The sequence below is a fragment of the Ceratotherium simum genome, chromosome X (assembly GCF_057802395.1).
Source record: "Ceratotherium simum simum isolate JZ-2026a chromosome X, ASM5780239v1, whole genome shotgun sequence".
In the NCBI taxonomy this organism is placed as follows: domain Eukaryota; kingdom Metazoa; phylum Chordata; class Mammalia; order Perissodactyla; family Rhinocerotidae; genus Ceratotherium; species Ceratotherium simum.
In genome coordinates, this window is record NC_141940.1 from 82,922,804 (window position 1) to 82,943,466 (window position 20,663).

Sequence of the window (20,663 nt, forward strand, 5' to 3'; positions counted from 1 at the left end):
GTTTTGGCTTCCAGCTCAGTCCTCCTATGAGGGAGGGGAGCAAAGAAGAGAGAACCTGGAAGGCTCCTTCTTCTGCTTCTGTCACTCCCTGGCAGACTAGGGCATGAGGGTCAATGGATTAGTGAACCTAATACATCTGATTTTCACCGAGCACTTACTGAGTGCCAGGTGCCTTCCATACATCATCTCATGTCATCCTCACCAGAAACTTGAAAGAGCCCAGGGAGAACAGTCCCCAGCAGAGAGCCATCCAGTCAGAAGCCTGCCATTGAGATCTGTCTGCTCACCAGGCTCACAATATAGACTCAGGTGACCCCAGATATGCATATCTGGGGAGGTCAATCAACCCTCACTACACACAGCCACTCCCCACTAAAGTCGGCCTCAACTTCTGGTTTGCTCTATGTTTTCGAGAAATCAAGAGAGGACATCCAGTCTCCCAGGCTTTCCCGTGGTGGACCTGAAGTCCCAGAGCTTGGGACAGTGGTGTGTGAATTCTTTGGGAGTCCTCGATTTATGAGACACAGTCAGAGCTCAGCTTCTCCTCTCTGATGAACTTTAGGGAGAACTCCCTGTCCTGTCTGGCTTTCTGACACACTCTCCCACCATTCTTCCCATGTCTCCACATGTAGATGCAAACTTGGCAGGGTGGGAAAGGGAGACCAGTGTGGGGGAAAGGGAGGCCACTTCCAGTGTCACACACTGTGCCATAGTCATTTTCCTCCTTGCATTAAACAATATTCTCTCTTTCATTCAGCTCATATTGTGGAGGCCTTGCACTGAGTTGGGGGTTTGGGCTGCCAAAATACACAGGCTGTTAGCTGGTGAAATTCCCAGTTTAGTCGGGTAAACAAAGTTTTAAGTTGTCATGCAATACGATGATTGCAGTACCAGAAGCATATCCAAAATATAGTGTTAGCCCAGACAAGGGGGTGATTAACTTTGGGGGCGGATGCCAAGTCAGGGGACTCTAGGAAGATAGTTTTAAGCAGGATGTGACCTCTGAGCACAGGCCAAAGTTGGCCTCCTCTCTGAAGCCTGATCTGGCCATTCCCACCATTCCTGGTCTCCCCTGCTCAGGATGCAAATAGCATGTCTTCCTGTATATCACAGTTGCTCTCTTAATTCTGTTTTGTTTGCAATAGGTTTTTGTCTATGGCCTCCTCCCTTAATTGGATTTTAAGTTCTTTGAAAAAAGGGACTCTTTCTGGTATTTTCTCTCCCCTAGAGGACCAAGACAGTGTTGAGCATACTGGAATCGTTAATAAACTCTTATTGAGTTAGTGACTGAAAGGTGATTGGAGGGCTCAGACCTCTGAATTTGACTGCCAGTTCCAGGCAAGGTATGGAAACTCAAATGAGTGCAAAATTAAGGAGGGGGAGAAGTATTGCTGCAATTGATACTTTTCATCAGAGAAACAGTAAGGCAAACCTATAACCTGGAGGAGGAAGAAGGGAGGAAAGGTGGACAGCTTTTAAATTTTCCACAAACTGGCTTTTCACAATATAATTTATGGCCTATGTGAAGTCAAATAAAATGTAAAATTAACTTCAAAGTCAAATATTGGGTTGAGAATTATGTGCCATTTAGGGTGATTAAAACTACTGCTCCAGTATCTTTTTGAATATGTCTCCTCAGGCAAGGAAAACAAAAGCAAAAATAAACAAATGGGACTACATCAAACTAAAAAGCTTCTGCACAGTGATGGAAAAGATCGACAAAATGAAAAGACGACCTACCAATTGGGAGAAGATATTTGCATATCATAATCCAATAAGGGGTTAATATCCAAAATATATAAAGAACTTATATAAGTCAAAAAAAAAACTTGATTAAAAAATGGGCAGAGGATCTGAACAGACATTTTTCCAAAGGAGATATGCAGATGGCCACCAGGCACATGAAAAGTTGTTCAACATCACTAATTATTAGGGAAATGCAAATCAAAACCACAATGAGATATCACTTCACACCTGTCAGAATAGTTATTATTAAAAAGACAAGAAATAACAAGTGTTGGAGAAGCTGTGGAGAAAAGGGAACCCTCATACACTGCTGGTGGAAGTGTAAATTGGTGCAGCCACTATGGAAAACAGTATGGAGCTTTCTCAGAAAACTGAAAATAGAACTAGCGTATGATCCAGCTATTCCACTTCTGGGTGTTTATTCGAAAATACAAAAACACTAATTTAAAAAGATATATGCACCCTTATGTTCATTGCAGAATTATTTACAACAGTGAAGACATGGAAACAACCTAAGCGCCCACTGATGGATGAATGGATAAAGAAGCTGTGGTATATATACACAATCGCATACTACTCAGTCGTAAAAAATGATGAAATTTTCCATTTGCGACAAAATGGGTGGAACTTGAGGGTATTTTGCTAAGTGAAATAAGTCATACAAAGGAAGATAAATACTGTATGACTTTACTCATATTTGGAAGATTAAAAACAACAACAACAATGAAACACATAGATGCAGAGAACAGATTGGTGGTTACCAGAGGGGACGGGGGATGAGGGGAGGGCACAATGGGTAAAGGGGGTCATTTTTTATGGTGATTGAAGGCAACTAGACTTTTGGTGGTGAACACAATGTAGTCTGTACAGCAGTCAAGTTATAATGCTGTATGCCTGAAAACTATCTAATGCTATAAACAGATATTACCCCAGTTAAAAACAAAACAAAACAAAACAAAAAAAACTACTGCCCTGTTCTATAATAATGGAAAAGAGGAAAGAATAAGACAACATATATTCTGTTCAAAGATGAAAAGAGACAAGAGGTAATATTTTCCCAGCCTAAGTTCTAGTTTGATGATGGTGGGGGGGAAGCAAGTAAATAAGCTTAAATGAAAATTACCTTTTAATATTAATTTTGATCAGGGTAATAAGTATACCTTTTTAAAATGACAAAAGGAACTACAGGCTTATAATAAAAAATAGAGAGAGATTCCCTTACCTCACCCTGTTGCTTCTCTTGAGCCCCACTTTTCAGAGGCAAGCACTTTCAATTATTTCAGACATTTTTCTGGTATTTTCCTCCATAGTTTTAAGTAATATATTTCTTGATTCTTTTCACTTTAGACATGTATTTACTTCCTACTATGGAAGAGGAGACTTTAGCTTTTACATTTTATACATACCTGTTCACATTAATAATCATTCTTTTTGGATAAGTTAACACTTAGAATTTACGTTTCTATGCCTTTGTAAATATTGTTAAATATTGCTCATACTTAAGCGTCAGAGTTTACTATATTACATTTTCTTTCATGTAAAAAAAAAGATCTTAAATAAATAACCTAACTTTCAACTTTAGGAACTAGAAAAAAGAGCACGTTAAACCAAAGCTAGAAGAAGAAAGGAAATAAAAATTAGAATGGACATACATGAAATATAAAATAGAAAACAATAGAGAGAATCAATGAAACCAAATTCAGTTCTTTGAAAATACCAACAAAATTGACAAACCTTTAGTTAGACTGATCAGAAAAATAAATAGAAGACTCAGACTACTAAAATCAAAAACGAAAGTTGGGACATTACTACCAAGCTTACAGAAATAAAAAAGGATTATAAAAGAATACTATGAACAATGTATTTGTATGCCACAAATTAGATAACCTCATAAAATGGAAAACAATCTAGTAACACACAAAATGCCAAAATTCATTAAAAAAGAAATAGAAAATCTAAACAGTTCTATAACAAATAAAGAGATTGAATCAGTAATCAGAAATCTTCCAACAATAAAAGCCTAGGAACAGATAGCTCCACTGGTGAATTCTACAAAACACTTAAAAGAGAATTAACACCAATCCTTCTCAAACTCTTGCAAAAAGTTGAAGAGGAGGGAATACTTTCTAACTCATTCTATGAGGCTACAATACTCTGATACCAAACCAGACAAAGACATCGCAAAAAAAGTGCAAACCCATATCCCTATGAATATGTATGCAAAAGTCCTCAACAGTGTCTTACTAAACCAAATCCCATAGCACATTAAGAGGATTATACAATGTAACCATGAGGGATTCATCTGAAGAATGCAAAGGTGTCGCAATATACAAAAAGCAATCTGCATAGGAGTGATGTCAACAAAATTGCAGACCAGGAAGCTCCAAGCCCTCATTCCCCCAAGGAAACATTTTTTAAAAAACCACTCAGAAACTGGCTAAAATAACCTTCTAAGAGCTCTGGAAAACAGTCAAAGGTCTACAGCAACCAAGCAAATACCCAATAAAGAAAAGACCATATTCAAAATGGTAAGAAATTTTGTGGCATATTTACACACACTTGCCTTAACCCTTCCCCAGCATAGTGAGGTCTTGGTCTGGAGGAGGTGGCAGCCCAGTTCCAAATTCCCTCCCTCGAACTGGAGGGAACATAGAAGATCTTATTTGTGATCTTATTTGCAATTTTCTATCCTGTCAGGGGTGGGGGGAGGCTGTCTGAATGAGTGATCTCTGTTTTGCCTAACTCAATTTCAGGTGGAGAGAAGCAGTGGGTGCCACTAATGAAAACTGCAAGAGTCTAGAGATCCACAGACATCTGGGGCAAAAGATTAGACATAGAGACATACAACAGCCAATTTAAGGCCCCAAAGAGAAGCTGAGGTGAGAAACGTTGATAAATGAAGATATTCAAAAGCAGCCATGCATATAGGAGAACTGAAAAGGCCACACACGGGTCCAGACAAAATATATGCTCAGAAAAGAGCTGAGAAAACACTAAGCTTTCAACTTGGGCTCATCCCTAGGCTCAGATCATGCCTATCTAGTGAAGGACTGCCCCCACACAGAGCCAGTCTGCAAAGACTAGAGAGGTGCCTGTTTTTTGAAATGGCCAATTTTCAACAAAAAATCACAAGGCATACAAAAAAACAGGAAAACATGGCCCATTCAAAGGGAAAAAAAAAAGAAACTGTCAGAAATCATCCCTGAGGAAGTACAAGCATCGAACTTACTAGGCAAAGACTTTAAAACAAATGCCTTAAATATGCTCAAAGAGCTAAACAATAACACAAAGAACTAAAGGAATCAAGAAAAAAATATATGAACAAAATGAGAATATCAACCAAAAATAGAAATTATAAAAAGAAACAAAACATATTCTGGAGATTAAAATCAATAATTGAATTGAAAAACTCACTAGTGGGGTTCAACAGCAGATTTGAACAGGTAGAACAAGAATCAGTGAACTTGAAGATAGGAATTAGAAATTATCAAGTCAAAGGAACAGAAAGAAAAAAGTGAAGAAAAGGTGAACAGAGCTTGAGGGACTTATGGATCACCATCAAACAGACTAATATATACATTATGGGAGTCCCAGAAGGAGGAGAGAGAAAGGGGCAGAGATTATTCGAATAAATAATGGCTGACAACTTCCCAAATTTGATGAGAAGCATGAATCTACAAATTCTAGAATCTCAACAAACTCCAAATAGGATACACACAAATAGATCCACATCAAGATGCAACATTATAATCAAAATGTCAAAAGACAAAGACAAAGACAGAATCTTAAAAGCAGCAATAGAGAAGTGACTTATCATGTGTAAGGGATCTTCAAAAAGATTTTCAGTTGATTTCATCAGCATAAACCTTAGAGTCCAGAAGCCAGTGAGATAATATATTTTAAAAAGTGCTGAAATCAAAAATGAACTTCAACTGAAAATTCTATATCGGCAAAAAATCCTTCCAAAATGAAGGTGAAATAAAGATATTTTCAGATAAACAAAAACCAAGAGAGTTCATTTCCACTAGACCTGCCCTACAAGAAATGCTAAAAGTAGTCCTTCAGGATGACAGTACTACTGAGAGCTATCTACAGATTCAATGCAATCTCTATCAGAATCCCAATGATGTTTTTGCAGTAATACAAAAACACATCCTGAAATTCATATGGAACCTCAGCGACCCTGATAGGCAAAAGAATCTTGAAAAAGAAGAACAAAGTTGGAAGACTCAAACTTACTACAAAGCTACAGTAATCAAAACAGTGTGGTACTGGCATGAAGACAGATCTATAGATCAATAGAACGGAATAGAAAGTCCAGAAATACATCCTTGCATACATGTGTCAAATGATTTTTGACAAGGGTGCCATAACCATTAAATGAGGGAAAGAAAGTCTTTTCAACAATCATTTTTGGGAAAATTAGATATCCACATGCAAAAGAATAAAGCTGGACTCATCTTACACCATACACAAAAATGGACTCAAAGTGAATCAAAGTTATAAATATAAGAGCTAAAACTATAAAACTCTTAGAAGAAAATGTAGAGGAAAACCTTCATGATATTAGATTTGGCAATTATTTCTGGGATATGAAACAAAAAGCACAGACAACAAAAGAAAAAATAGTTAAGCTGGACTATATCAAAATTAAAAACTTTTGTGCATCAAAGGACACTATAAACAGAGTGAAAAGGCAACCCAAAAAATGGGAGAATATATTTGCAAATCACATATCCAATAAGGGATTAATATCCAGAATATATAAGGAATTCCTACAACTCAAAAATAAAAAACAAACAATCCAATAAAAAATGGGCAAATGAACAGATATTTCTCCAAAGAATATATACAAATGGCCAATAAGAATATGAAAAGATTTTCAGCATCACTAATCATTAGGAAAATGCAAATGAAAAGCACAATGAGATACCATTTCATACCCAATAGAATGGCTATTACAAAAAAATAACAACTGTGGACGAGGATGTGGAGAAATTGGAACTTTGTGCATTGTCAATGGGAATGTAAAATGGTGCAGCCACTGTGGAAAAACATTTGGCAGTCACTCAAAAGGTTAAACACAAATTACCATATGATCCAGCAATTCCACTACTTAGTATATACCAAAAAAATTGAAAGCAGGAATTCGAACAGATACTTGTACACCAACTTTCATAGCGTAATTATTCACATCAGCCAAAATGTGAAAACAATCTTAATGTCCACCAACAGATGAATTGACAAACAAAATGTGGTATATACGTGCAATAGAATATTATACAGACTTAAAAAGGAATCAAATCCTGATACATGCTATAACATGGATGAACCTTGAAAACATTATGCTAAGTTAAAAGACAGAAAAGAACAAATATTTTATGATTCCACTCATATGAAGTGGAATCATAATCAAGAATAGGCGAATTCATAGAGACAGAAAGGACAAAAGAGTTTATCAGGGGCTGAGGGAGAGAGCAATAGGAAATTATTTTTTCATGGGTACATATTTTCTGTTTGGGATAATGAAAAAGTTCTGAAAATGGATTGTGGTGGTGGTGGTACAACAATGTGAATGCAATGTATACCACTGACTTGTACACTGAAAAATTGTGAAAATGGTAAATTTTATGTTATGTATATTTTACCCCAATTTAAAAAATCTAGAAAAAAATCAATGAATGTAATACATCTAACAGCATGAAGAAAAAAACCACATGCACCCCCCTCACACTCACACACACATACATGGGTAACTATGTAGATGTGACTGTTATTTAGCTTGATCATGGTGATCTTTTCACAATGTGTGTGTGTGCATATATATCAAAGACAAAGACAAAGAGTATATATATATATATATATATATTTATATTTATATTTAAACATACATATGTAAACACCAAGTTGTACACCTTAAATATATACAATGTCAAAGATATCTCAATAAAGTTGTTAAAAATCACATGATCATCTCAATTGACAAAGAAAAGGCATTTGACAAAATCCAACTTCTTTCATGATAAAAAGCAGTCAACAAACTAGGAATAGAAGGGAATTTCCTCAACAAGATAAAAGACACATATGAAAAATGCAGAGCTAACCTCATATTCAATAGTGAAATATTTAATCTTCCCCTAAGATTAAGAGGAGAACAATATTTCCTCTCACCATTTCTATTCAACATTGTACCATAGGTTCTAGCCAGGGAAACTAGGCAAGAAAAATAAATAAAAGGCATCCAGATTAGAAAGGAACATGCAAAACTATCTCTATTTGCAGATGACACAATCTTATATATAGATAATCCTAAAGGAACCATGGAAAACTATTAGAACTAGAAAAGAATTCAGCCAAGTTTCAGGATACAATATCGGTGCACAAAAATCAGTCGTATTTCTATACACTGCCAGTGAACAATCCAAAAAGGAAATTGAGAAAACAATTCCATTTACGATAGCATCAAAAAGAATAAAATAACTTAGAAATACACTTAACCAAAACTACAAAACATTGCTGAAAGGATTTAAAGAAGACCTACATAAATTGAAAGATACTGCATGTTCATGAAACACCCTATATTCATGGATTAGAAGACTTCATATTGTTGAAATGGCTATTCTTCCTAAATCAATCTACAGATTCAGCACAAAACTCTTATCAAAATGACAATGGGCCCCCCTTTTTTTTTTTTCAGAAAAGGAAAAGTCAATCCTAAAATTCGTACGGAATTGAAAGGGAACCAAGATCTGCCAAAACAACTTAAAAAGTAACATTTTTGGAGAACTCTCACTTCCCGATTTCAAAACGTACTACACAGCTAGAGTAATCAAAAAAGTGTGATATTGGCATAAGGATAGACATATGCAGATGAGTGGAATAGAATTGAGAGTCCAGAAATAAACCCATATATCTATGGTCGATTGATTTTCAACAAGGGTGCCAAGACAATTAAAAGGGCTAAGAATTGTCTCTTCAACAAATGGTTCTGGGACAACTGGATACCCATGGGCAACATAATGAATTTGGTCCCCTTCATCACACCAAACATAATAATTAACTCAAAATAGATCAAAGACATAAATATGAGAGCTTAAAACTAAATATTTATAAGAATACATAGGGATACATCTTCATGACCTTGGATTTGGCAATGTTTTCTTAGCAATGACATCAAAAATACAAGCAATAGGGGGCCGGTCCGGTGACGCAAGCGGTTAAGTGCACCTGCTCTGCTGCGGCGGCCCAGGGTTCGCAAGTTCGGATCTCAGGGGGTCACCGACTCACCGCTTGCTAAGCCATGCTGTGGCGGCGTCCCATATAAAGCAGAGGAAGATGGGCATGGATGTTAGCCCAGGACCAGTCTTCCTCAAGAAAAAAGGGGAGGATTGGCATCGGATGTTAGCTCAGGGCTGGTCCTCCTCACACACACACAGAAAATACAAGCAACAAACAAAAAATATATAATTGGATTTCATCAAAATGTAAAACTTTTGTGCATCAAAAACACTATCAAGAAAGTGAAAAGATAATCCTCAGAAAAGGAGAAAATATTTTCAAATCATATACTTGATAAGGATCTCATATCCAGAATTTATAAACACTTATAAACACAACAACAAAAAAGACAAACAATCCAATTTGAAAAAGAACAAAGAACTTGAATAGACATTTCTCCAAAGAAGATATACAAATGTCAAGCAAACATATGAAAAGATGTTCATCATCATTAGTCATTAGAGAAATGTAAATTACAACCACAATGAGATACTACTTCACACTCACTAGGATGGTTGTAATGGAAAAAATGGTTGAAACAATTCTAAAATAAGTCATTATAGATTTATGATCTCACAGTGTTGAAATACTAAATGCCTATTATAATTATGGGAATTGTTTTGATTATAGGTTTATGTCTAGATTATTCTGTTCAAGAGAACAGATTACTACTTGTGTGCAAGTATCATTTATAAGCATTTTTCTAAAAAAACTAAACATCTGAAGGTCAGAGGGAATGGTTAAATTATGAAAATATTCTTCTGCTGATTTTAATGAAGCTACTACAAAACCTGTTTCAGAAATATCTAATAACCTAAGCAAACGCTTACTCTATATGGAAAAGGGCACACCATGAAAATGCATATGCAAAACTTTCCCAGCTTTGTAAGAGGTTATTAAAAAGGCAATGGAAAGTGTTGATATTTTGCTATGAGCCCTGGGAAATGGGAGGTGGGCTTACAGTTGATTATTTTCTTCTTCGTGTCAATTTTCTGAATTTTACACCGTGCCCACATTGTCCATACAATTCATTTGCAATTGGTGACAAAGAAAACAGGAAAACGAACAAAAGTATGTCCTCAAGAAGTAAAATCCGGGACTGACAGTCAGTAAAAATTACCTAGAGATTGAGTCAAGATGGCAGACTGAGCGCTAGCGCATTTCTCTCATCCTACCTCAAATCCCCTTAAATGACAGGAAAGGCAGGGTTCTCTATATAAAGAATAACTCCAGAGGGGCACGGGGGAAAGGAAAGGGCAAATTCTTGGAAGATGAAAAGCAGATGGGGCAGTGGCACTGAGGTGTAGGTCGGGGTAGGGAGCCCGGGGGCCCTGAACTGGGGAGGGGATGCTAGATGGTTAGGGAGAAGGGTTGTGGGCCGGGCTGCTTCTGATTTTGGAAAGAGGCGGGGCGGGGTCGGGAGCTAAGGAGCGCCTTCCAGGCCCAAGGCAGTGGTGGGCGTGCCAGTTGGGGAAAGGGTGGGCCGCACTCTGTTTGGCAGGAAGGGGAGGCCTCTCACCTGGCAGGAAGCTGCGCTACGGAAAGAGGGAGGAGACTGCGGCGGCGGTAGCGGCTGGTGGGAGCCCGATGTGGCAGAGGGGCCGCCGCCCACGGGGAGGCGGAGGGCACGTGAGCCGAGTACTGGAGACACCGCCGCCATCCTCTTCGCCTGCCCCGCCGCCCTCCTAGACACGCTGCTCGCCTACGGATCCGTCCCTTACGAGGTCTTGCAAGCACCCAGCTCGTCGCCTGCTGATCCTCCTTGGCCACAGGCTCACAGTGGAGGCAGCGGCGAAGTGTCCGATTTGGGCATGTGAGGCCCGCGATTCTCGGCCTTGAGGAGTCTGTGCCCCTTGGCCTGGACAATGTTGGATGCTAGGCGGGAGGAATAGAGGACTGCCCTCTATTTCTTTGACCCTAACCGCAGCTCCTTCGCTCTAGCGAGGCGGAACGAGCTGGGGAAGAAGGTTACTGCAGGCACGCAGCCAGGATGCCTTGATTTCAAGCTTTCCTGTGTAGCTTTCGGGAAAAACAGGCGCGGGTGCACGGAGCGCACTAATTAGGAGAAAAAGCTCACCGTGTCATGCATTGAACTTTTTTCTTAGTTTCCTTTCTTGGCCCGCCTTGCTACTGTGCTTCTCACAGGCATGAAGACCCCGTTTGGAAAGGCGGATACAGGGCAGCGGTCCAAAACAGGCGCAGGACATGCAAGCGTGTCTGTTACCGTGATGAAGAGAAAGGTTGCACACAAGAAGCATAGGAGCAGACCCACCTCCCAGCCTCTGAGGAACGTCGTGGGCTGCAGAATTCAGCATGGATGGAAAGATGGAGATGAACCTCTAAAACAGTGGAAGGGAACCGTTTTGGATCAGGTACCTGTAAATGCCTCTCTGTATCTTATCAAATATGATGGATTTGACTGTGTTTATGGATTGGAACTTCACAGAGATGAAAGAGTGTCCTCACTTGAAGTCCTTCCTAACAGAGTAGCATCATCTAGAATTAGTGATACACACTTAACAGAGATTATGATTGGCAAAGCAGTGGAACATATTTTTGAGACAGAGGAATGTTCCAAAAATGAATGGAAGGGGATGGTCTTAGCTCAGGCACCTATCATGAACACATGGTTTTACATTACCTATGAGAAAGATCCTGTATTATATATGTACCAGCTCTTAGATGATTATAAAGACGGTGACCTATGCATTCTTCCAGATTTCAATGATTCTCCTCCCGCAGAGAGGGAGCCAGGAGAAGTCATAGACAGCCTTGTAGGCAAACAGGTAGAATATGCCAAAGATGATGGCTCCAAGAGAACTGGCATGGTGGTTATTCATCAGGTAGAAGCAAAACCGTCTGTGTACTTCATCAAATTTGATGATGATTTCCATATCTATGTCTATATCTATGATCTTACAGATCATCTTGAACTTTGCCAAATATGTGAGACTATTTGTAAAATCTGTGCACATAGAAAGTCTTGATTGCTTTCCAATTTTTAAGAACCATCTTCTCCCTTTTTGCATGCTTTTGCCTGGCAAAAATTTGGAACTTCCACCCTCTCAGACATTTTTGGAAGAAACCTTTTGCCCTTCTCTCCAACCTTTTTACTGGTTCTTCCCCACAGGAGAATGTTGGATTTATCTAATTAGTGAGAAGGGTAAAGTCTGACATCCATTGGCTCATATTTTTATCTTGGGTGGTGTTAAAGGTAGCTGAACACTTCTTGCCTCATTCTTTTGGGCACTTGGACTCTCTGCACTTATTGAAGTCTGAAGCTTCCTGAGATAGTCAATGTGACTAGCTAGGTAAGTGTCTTTGCAACCTCACCTCTCCCCCCATGTGGCTTCAAAAGTCTAATTTGGGGAGGAGTGGGAAGCCCATTTGGTCTCCTGTCCAAGTTGCATATTCAGTTCCAACTGTACTAAAAGTAAGGCTACCATTTTGCTCCCTTTCTGATTCTTGCGTCTGTTGCTCAACTTGGTTCAAAATCAAGAGGGTGATTACTTTGCATTTTAATACATAAGCATAGGCTAAGAAACCTTACAAAATTGATAAGAGGGCAAGCATTCGGGAACCAACCTCCAAGTGGAGAAATCAAGATTGGTCATCAATGACATTAGCGTCTCTGTTGTCTGCAATAGCTCTGCCTGGTACCTGCAGACATGGAGTGGTCTTTTACAGACACAGGCTGTGCAGACAGACTTGAGCACAAGTGGGCTTTGCCAGCCCAGTGGAGCATTAAGCCAGTCTCTAGCTAGAGTCCTCAGTCACAAGGTAAAGGCTGGGTTTAGCAAGGGTTGGCAGGTCTGTCCAGGAGCTCAAAATGAAAGAGCAAACATTTGGAACCAGACAGATACAAATTTCTTTCCTATACCAAGAGAACTCTTTGAGAAATTTTATATTAGGTTTTATATTTGATTCTTAGGGGACTTCCAAGTTCCAGCATATGAGGTGGGCAAGGCACTTGCTAGAACTAGGAAAGGCTGAAAATAGGCTTTGCTCCCTTGTAGAAACTGGTGGGCTCATCTATTATGGTGTCCTAGCAGGACTGTAGAACATGTGGATTAGAATCAGTGCTGGAAACTAGAAAGATGTGCAGCTATGATATACAACTATCTACTGGGGCTTTGGAGGGAAAAGAATAAATAAATATATACATTAAAAAAAAATAAGAATCAGTGCTGGATGATCAATAGCCTTAATGATGTTTTAAGTGCTGGCATTGGTAGATAGAAATCTAATAGATATTTGTTAGTGTTTTGTTTCAACTTTATCTTGTTTGTTGGCTGGCCCTAAGAAACTCACGTGCAGATAAGGGTGAGCCCTACTGCAGCAGAAAAATAAGAAATGGAATGGGCCTTGTACCTCCCATTATTGAAGGCTTTAGTGAAGGTTAACCAAAGCTTAGGAAAGGTTGAAAAGTAAGCAAGGTTTTGGAGAGAAACACCTGGCCAAAGCCAATGCTTTCTCATTGAGTTTCTGTTAGAAATTGATTAGCAGTAACAGAGAGGCCTGGGACTTCTGCAAATTTGGAGCTGTGACTCATGGCAGTTACAATCAACCACTTGGGAAATATCTTCCAAATTAGTTTCAACCACTTGGGAAATATCTTCCAGATTAGTTTAAGTTCACAGGTCGTGAAGTCCGGACTACCAGCCCAGACAGACGAGCATCCTGCTGAGGATGAAACGAAGAAGATATTCTCTTTTCTCCCATGTTTTCTCTGTCTACTTCTCTTCCCTTTGATGCCACTAAGTCTCTGCTCAGATATTTGACTGACAACAGCAATGTGCATCTGTATTACCCAATGTACTAAGTCCTGGGGACATAAATTTGCTTGGAATATCTGTTCTAGTGACTGGATATTAGTATGCTTTCTAAGTTTTTGGATGTGAGGCTGATACTGTGATAATCATATGTCTTATTGACCCTGTGGACTCTTAAAAATGTATGAAATGCAGTTGTAGGGTTACATTAATTCAGCTCCTGAAGATATCAATCAAGAGGATATCAATCAAGAGGAAGACAGCCCAGGCCGGAGCTGCCAAAGGAACCCCGTATCTGTCCAGACATCTTTGTGAGATGTGTATGGCTGAAATGAGAAAAGCAAGAAATTGGGAAAGGCAGACTTTTGGACTTTAAAATAGAAATTTAATTTGGGGCATTTATTTCTCCCTTGGAGTTTAAGAGTTGGTATGGATTTCATATACTTCAAATTAAGGCATTTTTATATTGTTGTTGACATTGTATTATTTGCAGTATTTTAATGCTGCCTTTGAGACTCATTATATAATCTTTGTAAGCTAATGTCAGATAATGTGGCTGGACATAATTGTAAATTGGGGATAAAATAGTGAATTTTCAGCCTGAGGTGTAATGTAACCTTGGAGTTAATTACTGTTCTTTTCTGACTTATTTCAGAGCTTTCTAGGGGCAAAAGCAGAACTGCTCACCAGTCTTACACAGATGTGAGCAGGACATGCTTAAGATACTGCTGGTCTTCCTCAAGGGGGCAGCCAAGCCCAGTTTGTTAACCATAGTCTTGGGTGTTGACCACTGTGGCTTAAGAGAATAAAAATGTCCAAGAGTATGATGGGATCTATCTTCTGCCTTTCTCCATGTTCCTAACTCAAGAAACCAAAAGGATTTGAACCTCTCAAAAATATTTGGAAGAAAATTTCTACCCATCTCTACTTGCTACTCATTCAGTCTTCCATATGGGAGGAGGAATAACTTGATGAAATTGGGGAAAGGGTTATTATAGATATGAAGCCTAGGCCCCTGTTGGCTTTTGAGCTAATTCCCCATGGCAAGGTATGGGAAAGACTGCAGTCCTTCACTACATGGCTGGGTAAATGTCCACTCTGTAGACCCCTCTCTCCCTCTGGGGTGAGGGATCTCATTGTCTTTAGACTTGGGGTAGAAGTTCATTTCAGGCTCAAGTCCAAACGGTGTTCTCCAGTCCAGATCTATCAGCAATAAAGCTGGTATCTGTTTTTATTCTTTTGTAAATTTTAATATATATATGTATTGTTTTTGAAAAAAATACATGCCTCTGGTAAAAATCAAACAATACAAAAGGGTATACAGTAAGAAGTAAGTATCCATTCTTCCTTCCTACTTCTGACCTCAGTCTCCCAGGCCCACTTTCCAAAGGAAACCACTGTTACCAGTTACTGTGTATGTATCCTTCCAGAGATAATCCATGTATTTACAAGCATATTATGTAGGTGTGTGTATCAGTTTAGTACAAATGGTGGCATACTATACATGCTATTCTGAATTTTGCTTTTTCACTTAACAATATGTTAACGCTGATATTTTAATCCCTCTTTGATTCCTGTGTGTATTTTTTAGTTGGTTCAGAATCTAGAAGGAAAAGAGATGTTATTAATTCAAACCTTCAAACCCCAACCTAGTTTAGTGAAAACTTACATGTCCCTGCAAACCCATCATTTCTGACAGTCAAATTTTTCTGACTAGTAGAATGTGAAATGTATGTGAATGTGATTGATTTTGTGGGAGGAACTCCTTTAGAGAGGCCAGTTTATTTTTATTGAGAGAAGTTAAAGCGAGAATCAACTACAAATTGAAGCTGTGAGAAAAGTTAAGGTAATAGAATCAGCAATCCAAAAAGGAACAATTATGTATTTATTCCAGCTTACACTCACATCTACTCCCATATGCAAATTTATGCCAATAGTTTTTGTTTTTGCTAAGGAAGAGTCGCCCTGAGCTAACATCTGTTGCCAATCTTCCTCTTTTTGTATGTGAGCCGCCACCATAGCATGGCCACTGACAGACAAGTGGTGTAGGTCCACGCCCAGGAAGTGAACCCAGGCCTCCAAAGCAGAGCAGGCCAAACTTAACCACTAGGCCACCGGGGCTGGCCCAAATGCTGATAGTTTTTATTTGCCTTATCTAACAGAATGCTTCTCCTGCTTGTGACAGGAAAACCATTTTAAACAGGTTTAAACAGTTACCAAGCATCATTAATTCATGTAACTAAAATAATCCAGAGGTTAGATGGGCTTCAGGCACAGTTTGGTTGGGGCTCAGGCTCAGTGTCTGTGATTCTTTAGAATTTTCCCTCTTTTGTATGTCAGTTTCATCCTCAGGCTGCCTTTCCTCATGGTAGAAAAATTTGACTGGCAGTTCCAGGCTACAGCAGTTCTAGTCTAGAGAAAAGTAACCTATGTCCTGTGATGCATTCTGAATTGGCTTAGGTCACATACCTGGACCAGTCACTGAAGTCTCAGGATAAAATGCACTGATTGGCTTAGCCAGGGCATGTGTTCCATCCCTGAACCCTAGGATGTATCTTCCTAAAACCAAGTGGATTCCTAGTAAAATCAGTGACATGAGGAGTGAATGCCCTGAACCAATCACACATGTTTAGTATAGCTTCTTCCTTTGGGTAGTGAGCATCCATGGACACCTTTCTTCCCACATATCCACTTTCAAAAATGCTCACACCTACATGTAGTGAATTTCTGTCCTCAGAGGAGAAAAAACCTAAAGTCTTATCCAGCTACGGCATTTAGCATTAAGTTTTAGGATCTCTAGTTGATATGAAGCCATCTTCAGATCTGTCATCCTAGCAATCTCAGCAACTGTAGTTAAATTACAAACTACCCTTCACCCCCACATAACCAATATGCAATTGTGGAGAAATAACCAAAGAAATATAATAAAAACTACCATTTGTAAAAGGGAGGAAATGGGAAACAATACACAGTAGTTTCTGGTTCAAAGCATATATCATAACCTGTTAGACCAAGACTCTCTGCCCTGGCAGTAGATGGAGTTCTCTGGTCAGCCAGCCTTTTTGTTCTCTGAGAAGTTCTCTCTTGGAGACATATCTTGAGTGGATTCACTATAGGGGAATGAACAGCTTTACCGGTCTACTTCATCTTACACCATTTCTTGTGCCTGGGAGTTGTCTGGGGTTAAACAGTCAGTTTTTGTTGTGGTTGGCCAGGATTGGAGTTTCTATAATATAGTAGTTCTCCAACTTTAGCACATATTAGAATCACCTGGAGAACTTGTTAAACTACAGATTACTGGGGCCCACCAACAGAGATTCTGATTCAGTAGGTCTAAGGTGGAGTCCAAGGATTTATATTTCTAACAAGTTCTCACAGGAGACTGATGCGGCTGGTCCTGGGACCCCACATTGAGAATCATTGACTTGTAGCTGGCAATTGAGTGAAGCCAGAGTTATTATTTCCTTAACTTACCTGATAATAAATTTACCTGGAGTGCTTGCTAAAATATAAATTCCAGAGCCCCACCTTAGAATTAATGTATCAAAATTTCTTGGCAGGATAGTGGGGTGACCTGGAACCCCAGACATCCCAGGTGATTCTTATCATCATCATCAATACTAATTGGGAAACACTGGTCTAGGAAATTAGGCTTTTCTTGCCCTTAATCTTATTTCCTGATAAGTCTCCCAACCCCTTGCCCTTGCCCTCATAAAGCTTAGTTTGGGGTAAAGAATGTGGCTTTTCCAATCCTAAAAGGTTCCAAATTACCCAGACCTCTTGCAACTAGGATGTTAGGAAACCAGTAACTAAGCTAGCAAAGCTCTATTTTTTGCCCTCACTATTTTCAGATAGACAAGTTTCAACTATGGAGATAGTATGCTTGATGTCGGCCTTCTTAGGATACTAAGCAGCATAGATAGGTCTGAGGGCCGCATGCTCCCCAAAAGAGCATAGAACAGGAGAGACAATGAGGTCAGTAGAATGGGCATTAATTCCAGTCTCCACTAGCTCTGTGATTTTGGGCAAGTGACCTAATCTTCCTAAGCCTATTATTGTGGGTAATAATCCTTATTTTACTCAGTTCTGTTGAAAACTAAACGAGAAACTATATCCTTGCATGTAACATAGTGCAGTGCAGGTACTTAATAAAGATGAATTCCGTTTAGTTCCCAAGAGGGTAGAGCCCAGGTCTGTTTGGTAAACCTTTATATTTAAGAATGCTTCAGTGACATGTAACTAGGGAATACAGTACAGAAATTCTTATTACTGAAATGTGACTTTAAATAATTCTTTGGATGTACATAGCTTCTTCCTTTCCTACTAAAAACTTCCCCAGAGAGCTCATTAATTTTCATAACATTCCTGGGTGGTTAGGAGGGCAGGGTGTATCCTATTTTGTAGATTCAGTCATTCATTTATTCAACTACTCTTTGATGGACTTGGGCCAATCGTGATGAAGGAGATAGATAAGGTCCATACGTTTAGGGAGCTTGGATTCTCATAGAGGGGAAAAAAACCAACAAAGATGTAGATAAATAACCTATATAATTTTGGAGAATGACAAGTTGTATGAAAAAAACAAAGCAAAGCAATGGGATAGAGAGTAACTGAAATAAGGGAGCTACTTCACCTAGGGCTTTTCAAAAAAATGCCTAACCGAGTGAATATTAGAGCAGGTAACTGAATGATGAGAAGCCAGCCCATGCTGGCTTTGAAGGAGGAGGAGGAGTGATCTAGAAAGAAAAACAAGTTAAAAGGCTGGGACAGCTGAAATTATTTATCCATGGTTATTAATTCAGTCATGTGTTTAATACTGACACCTGTAGCTCATGATTCTTCTCTACTGTTCTGTACTGCTGACTCACTATGTCACTGTTGTTTTCTGGGGTGTTTTGTTAGAGATCAAAGGACATTACAGACAACATGTTTGTGCATTTTTTCAATTGTTACTCTGATCCTGGAGATGGAATGAAGGGGCTAAGAAGTCACTGATTAAATAGAAATGGGGCAGATTTATTCCCCTACCCCAAACTCATGAAACAGGGACACAGCACAGAGTTAAAGCTGAAGCCCATAGGTAATGTAATGAATGTGTATACCTATTTTTTTTATTGATGTTTTAATGGTTTCTAACATTGTGAAATTTTGGGTTGTACATTTTTGTTTGTCCATCACCACATATATGACTCCCTTCACCCCTTGTGCCCAACCCCACCCCCACTGCCCTGGTAACCACAGTCCAGTTTTCTCTGTCCATGTGTTGGTTTATATTCCACATATGAGTGAGATCATACAGTGGTTGTCTGTCTCTTTCTGGCTTATTTCACCTAACATGATACGCTGCAGGCCCATCCATGTTGTTGCAAATGGGACGATTTTGTCTTTTTTATGGCTGAGTAGTATTCCATTGTATATATATATACCACATTTTCTTAATCCAGTCGTCAGTCGAGGGACACTTAGGTTGCTTCCACTTCTTGGCTATGGTGAATAATGCTGCAATGAACATAGGGGTGCATAAGCCTCTTTGGATTGTTGATTTCAGGTGCGTTGGATAGATTCCCAGTAGTGGGATGGCTGGATCATAGGGCATCTCTATTTTTAATTCTTGAGGAATCTCCATACCGTTTTCCATAGAGGCTGCACCAATTTGCATTCCCAACAGCTGTGTATGAGGGTTCCTGTTTCGCCACATCCTCTCCAACATTTGTTGTTTTTTGTCTTGTTGATTATAGCCATTCTAACAGGCATGAGGTGGTATCTTAGTGTTGTTTTGATTTGCATTTCCCTGATGATTAGTGATGTTGAGCATCTTTTCATGTGCCTATTGGCCATCTGTATATCTTCCTTGGAGAAGTGTCTGTTCGTTTCCTCTGCCCATTTTTTGATTGGGTTGTTTGTTTTTTTGTTGTTCAATTGTGTGAGTTCTTTATATATTATGGAGATCAACCCCTTGTCAGATGTATGTTTTGCAAATATTCTCTCCCAGCTGGTTGGTTGTTTGTTCATCTTGATTCTGGTTTCATTTGTCTTATAAAAGCTCTTTAATCTGATAAAGTCCCACTTGTTTATTTTTTCTTTAGTTTCCCTAGTCTGGGTAGGCATGTCATCCGAAAAGATTCCTTTAAAACCAATGTCAAATAGTGTGTTGCCTATATTCTCTTCTATGAGCTTTATAGTTTCAGGTCTCACCTTCAGGTCTTTGATCCATTTTGAGTTAATTTTTGTGAATGGCGATAGTACATGGTCCACTTTCATTCTTTTGCATGTGGCTGTCCAGTTTTCCCAACACCATTTATTGAAGAGACTTTCCTTTCTCCATTGCATGTTCTTAGCACCTTTGTCGAAAATTAGCTGTCCGCATATGTGTGGTTTTATTTCTGGGCTTTCAATTCTGTTCCATTGATCTGTGTGTCTGTTTTTGTACCAGTACCATGCTGTTTTGATTACTATTGCTTTGTAGTATGTTTTGAAGTCAGGGATTGTGATGCCTCCTGCTTTGTTCTTTTTTCTTAGGATTTCTTTAGCTATTCGGGGTCTTTTGTTGCCCCATATAAATTTTAGTATTCTTTTTCTATTTCTGTGAAGAATGTCATTGGGATTCTGATTGGGATTGCATTGAATCTGTAGATTGCTTTAGGTAATATAGACATTTTAACTATGTTTATTCTTCCAATCCACGTGCATGGGATATCTTTCCATTTCTTTATGTCATCGTGGATTTCCCTCAATAATGTCTTGTAGTTCTCATTGTATAGGTCCTTCACCTCCTTGGTAAGATTTATTCCTAGGTATTTTATTCTTTTTGATGCAATTGTAAATGGTATTATCTTTTTGAGCTCTCTTTCTGTTAGTTCATTATTA

General features: G+C 39.0%; 1 protein-coding gene across 1 annotated transcript; it reads left to right on the forward strand.

Annotated features, from left to right (window-relative positions):
- The first annotated feature begins 10,578 nt into the window (after nucleotides 1-10,578).
- Nucleotides 10,579-19,857, forward strand: LOC101404075 (spindlin-3). The gene has a single exon (XM_087427401.1). It carries the CDS (start codon nucleotides 11,172-11,174, stop codon nucleotides 12,009-12,011), a length of 840 nt encoding a protein of 279 aa, XP_087283527.1. The 5' UTR covers nucleotides 10,579-11,171; the 3' UTR covers nucleotides 12,012-19,857.
- The last annotated feature ends 806 nt before the right edge of the window (nucleotides 19,858-20,663 follow it).

What these genes read in the sequence shown, in the direction of transcription:
- LOC101404075 (XM_087427401.1), top strand. Translation starts at nt 11,172, where the DNA reads ATGAAGACCCCGTTTGGAAAGGCGGATACAGGGCAGCGGTCCAAAACA.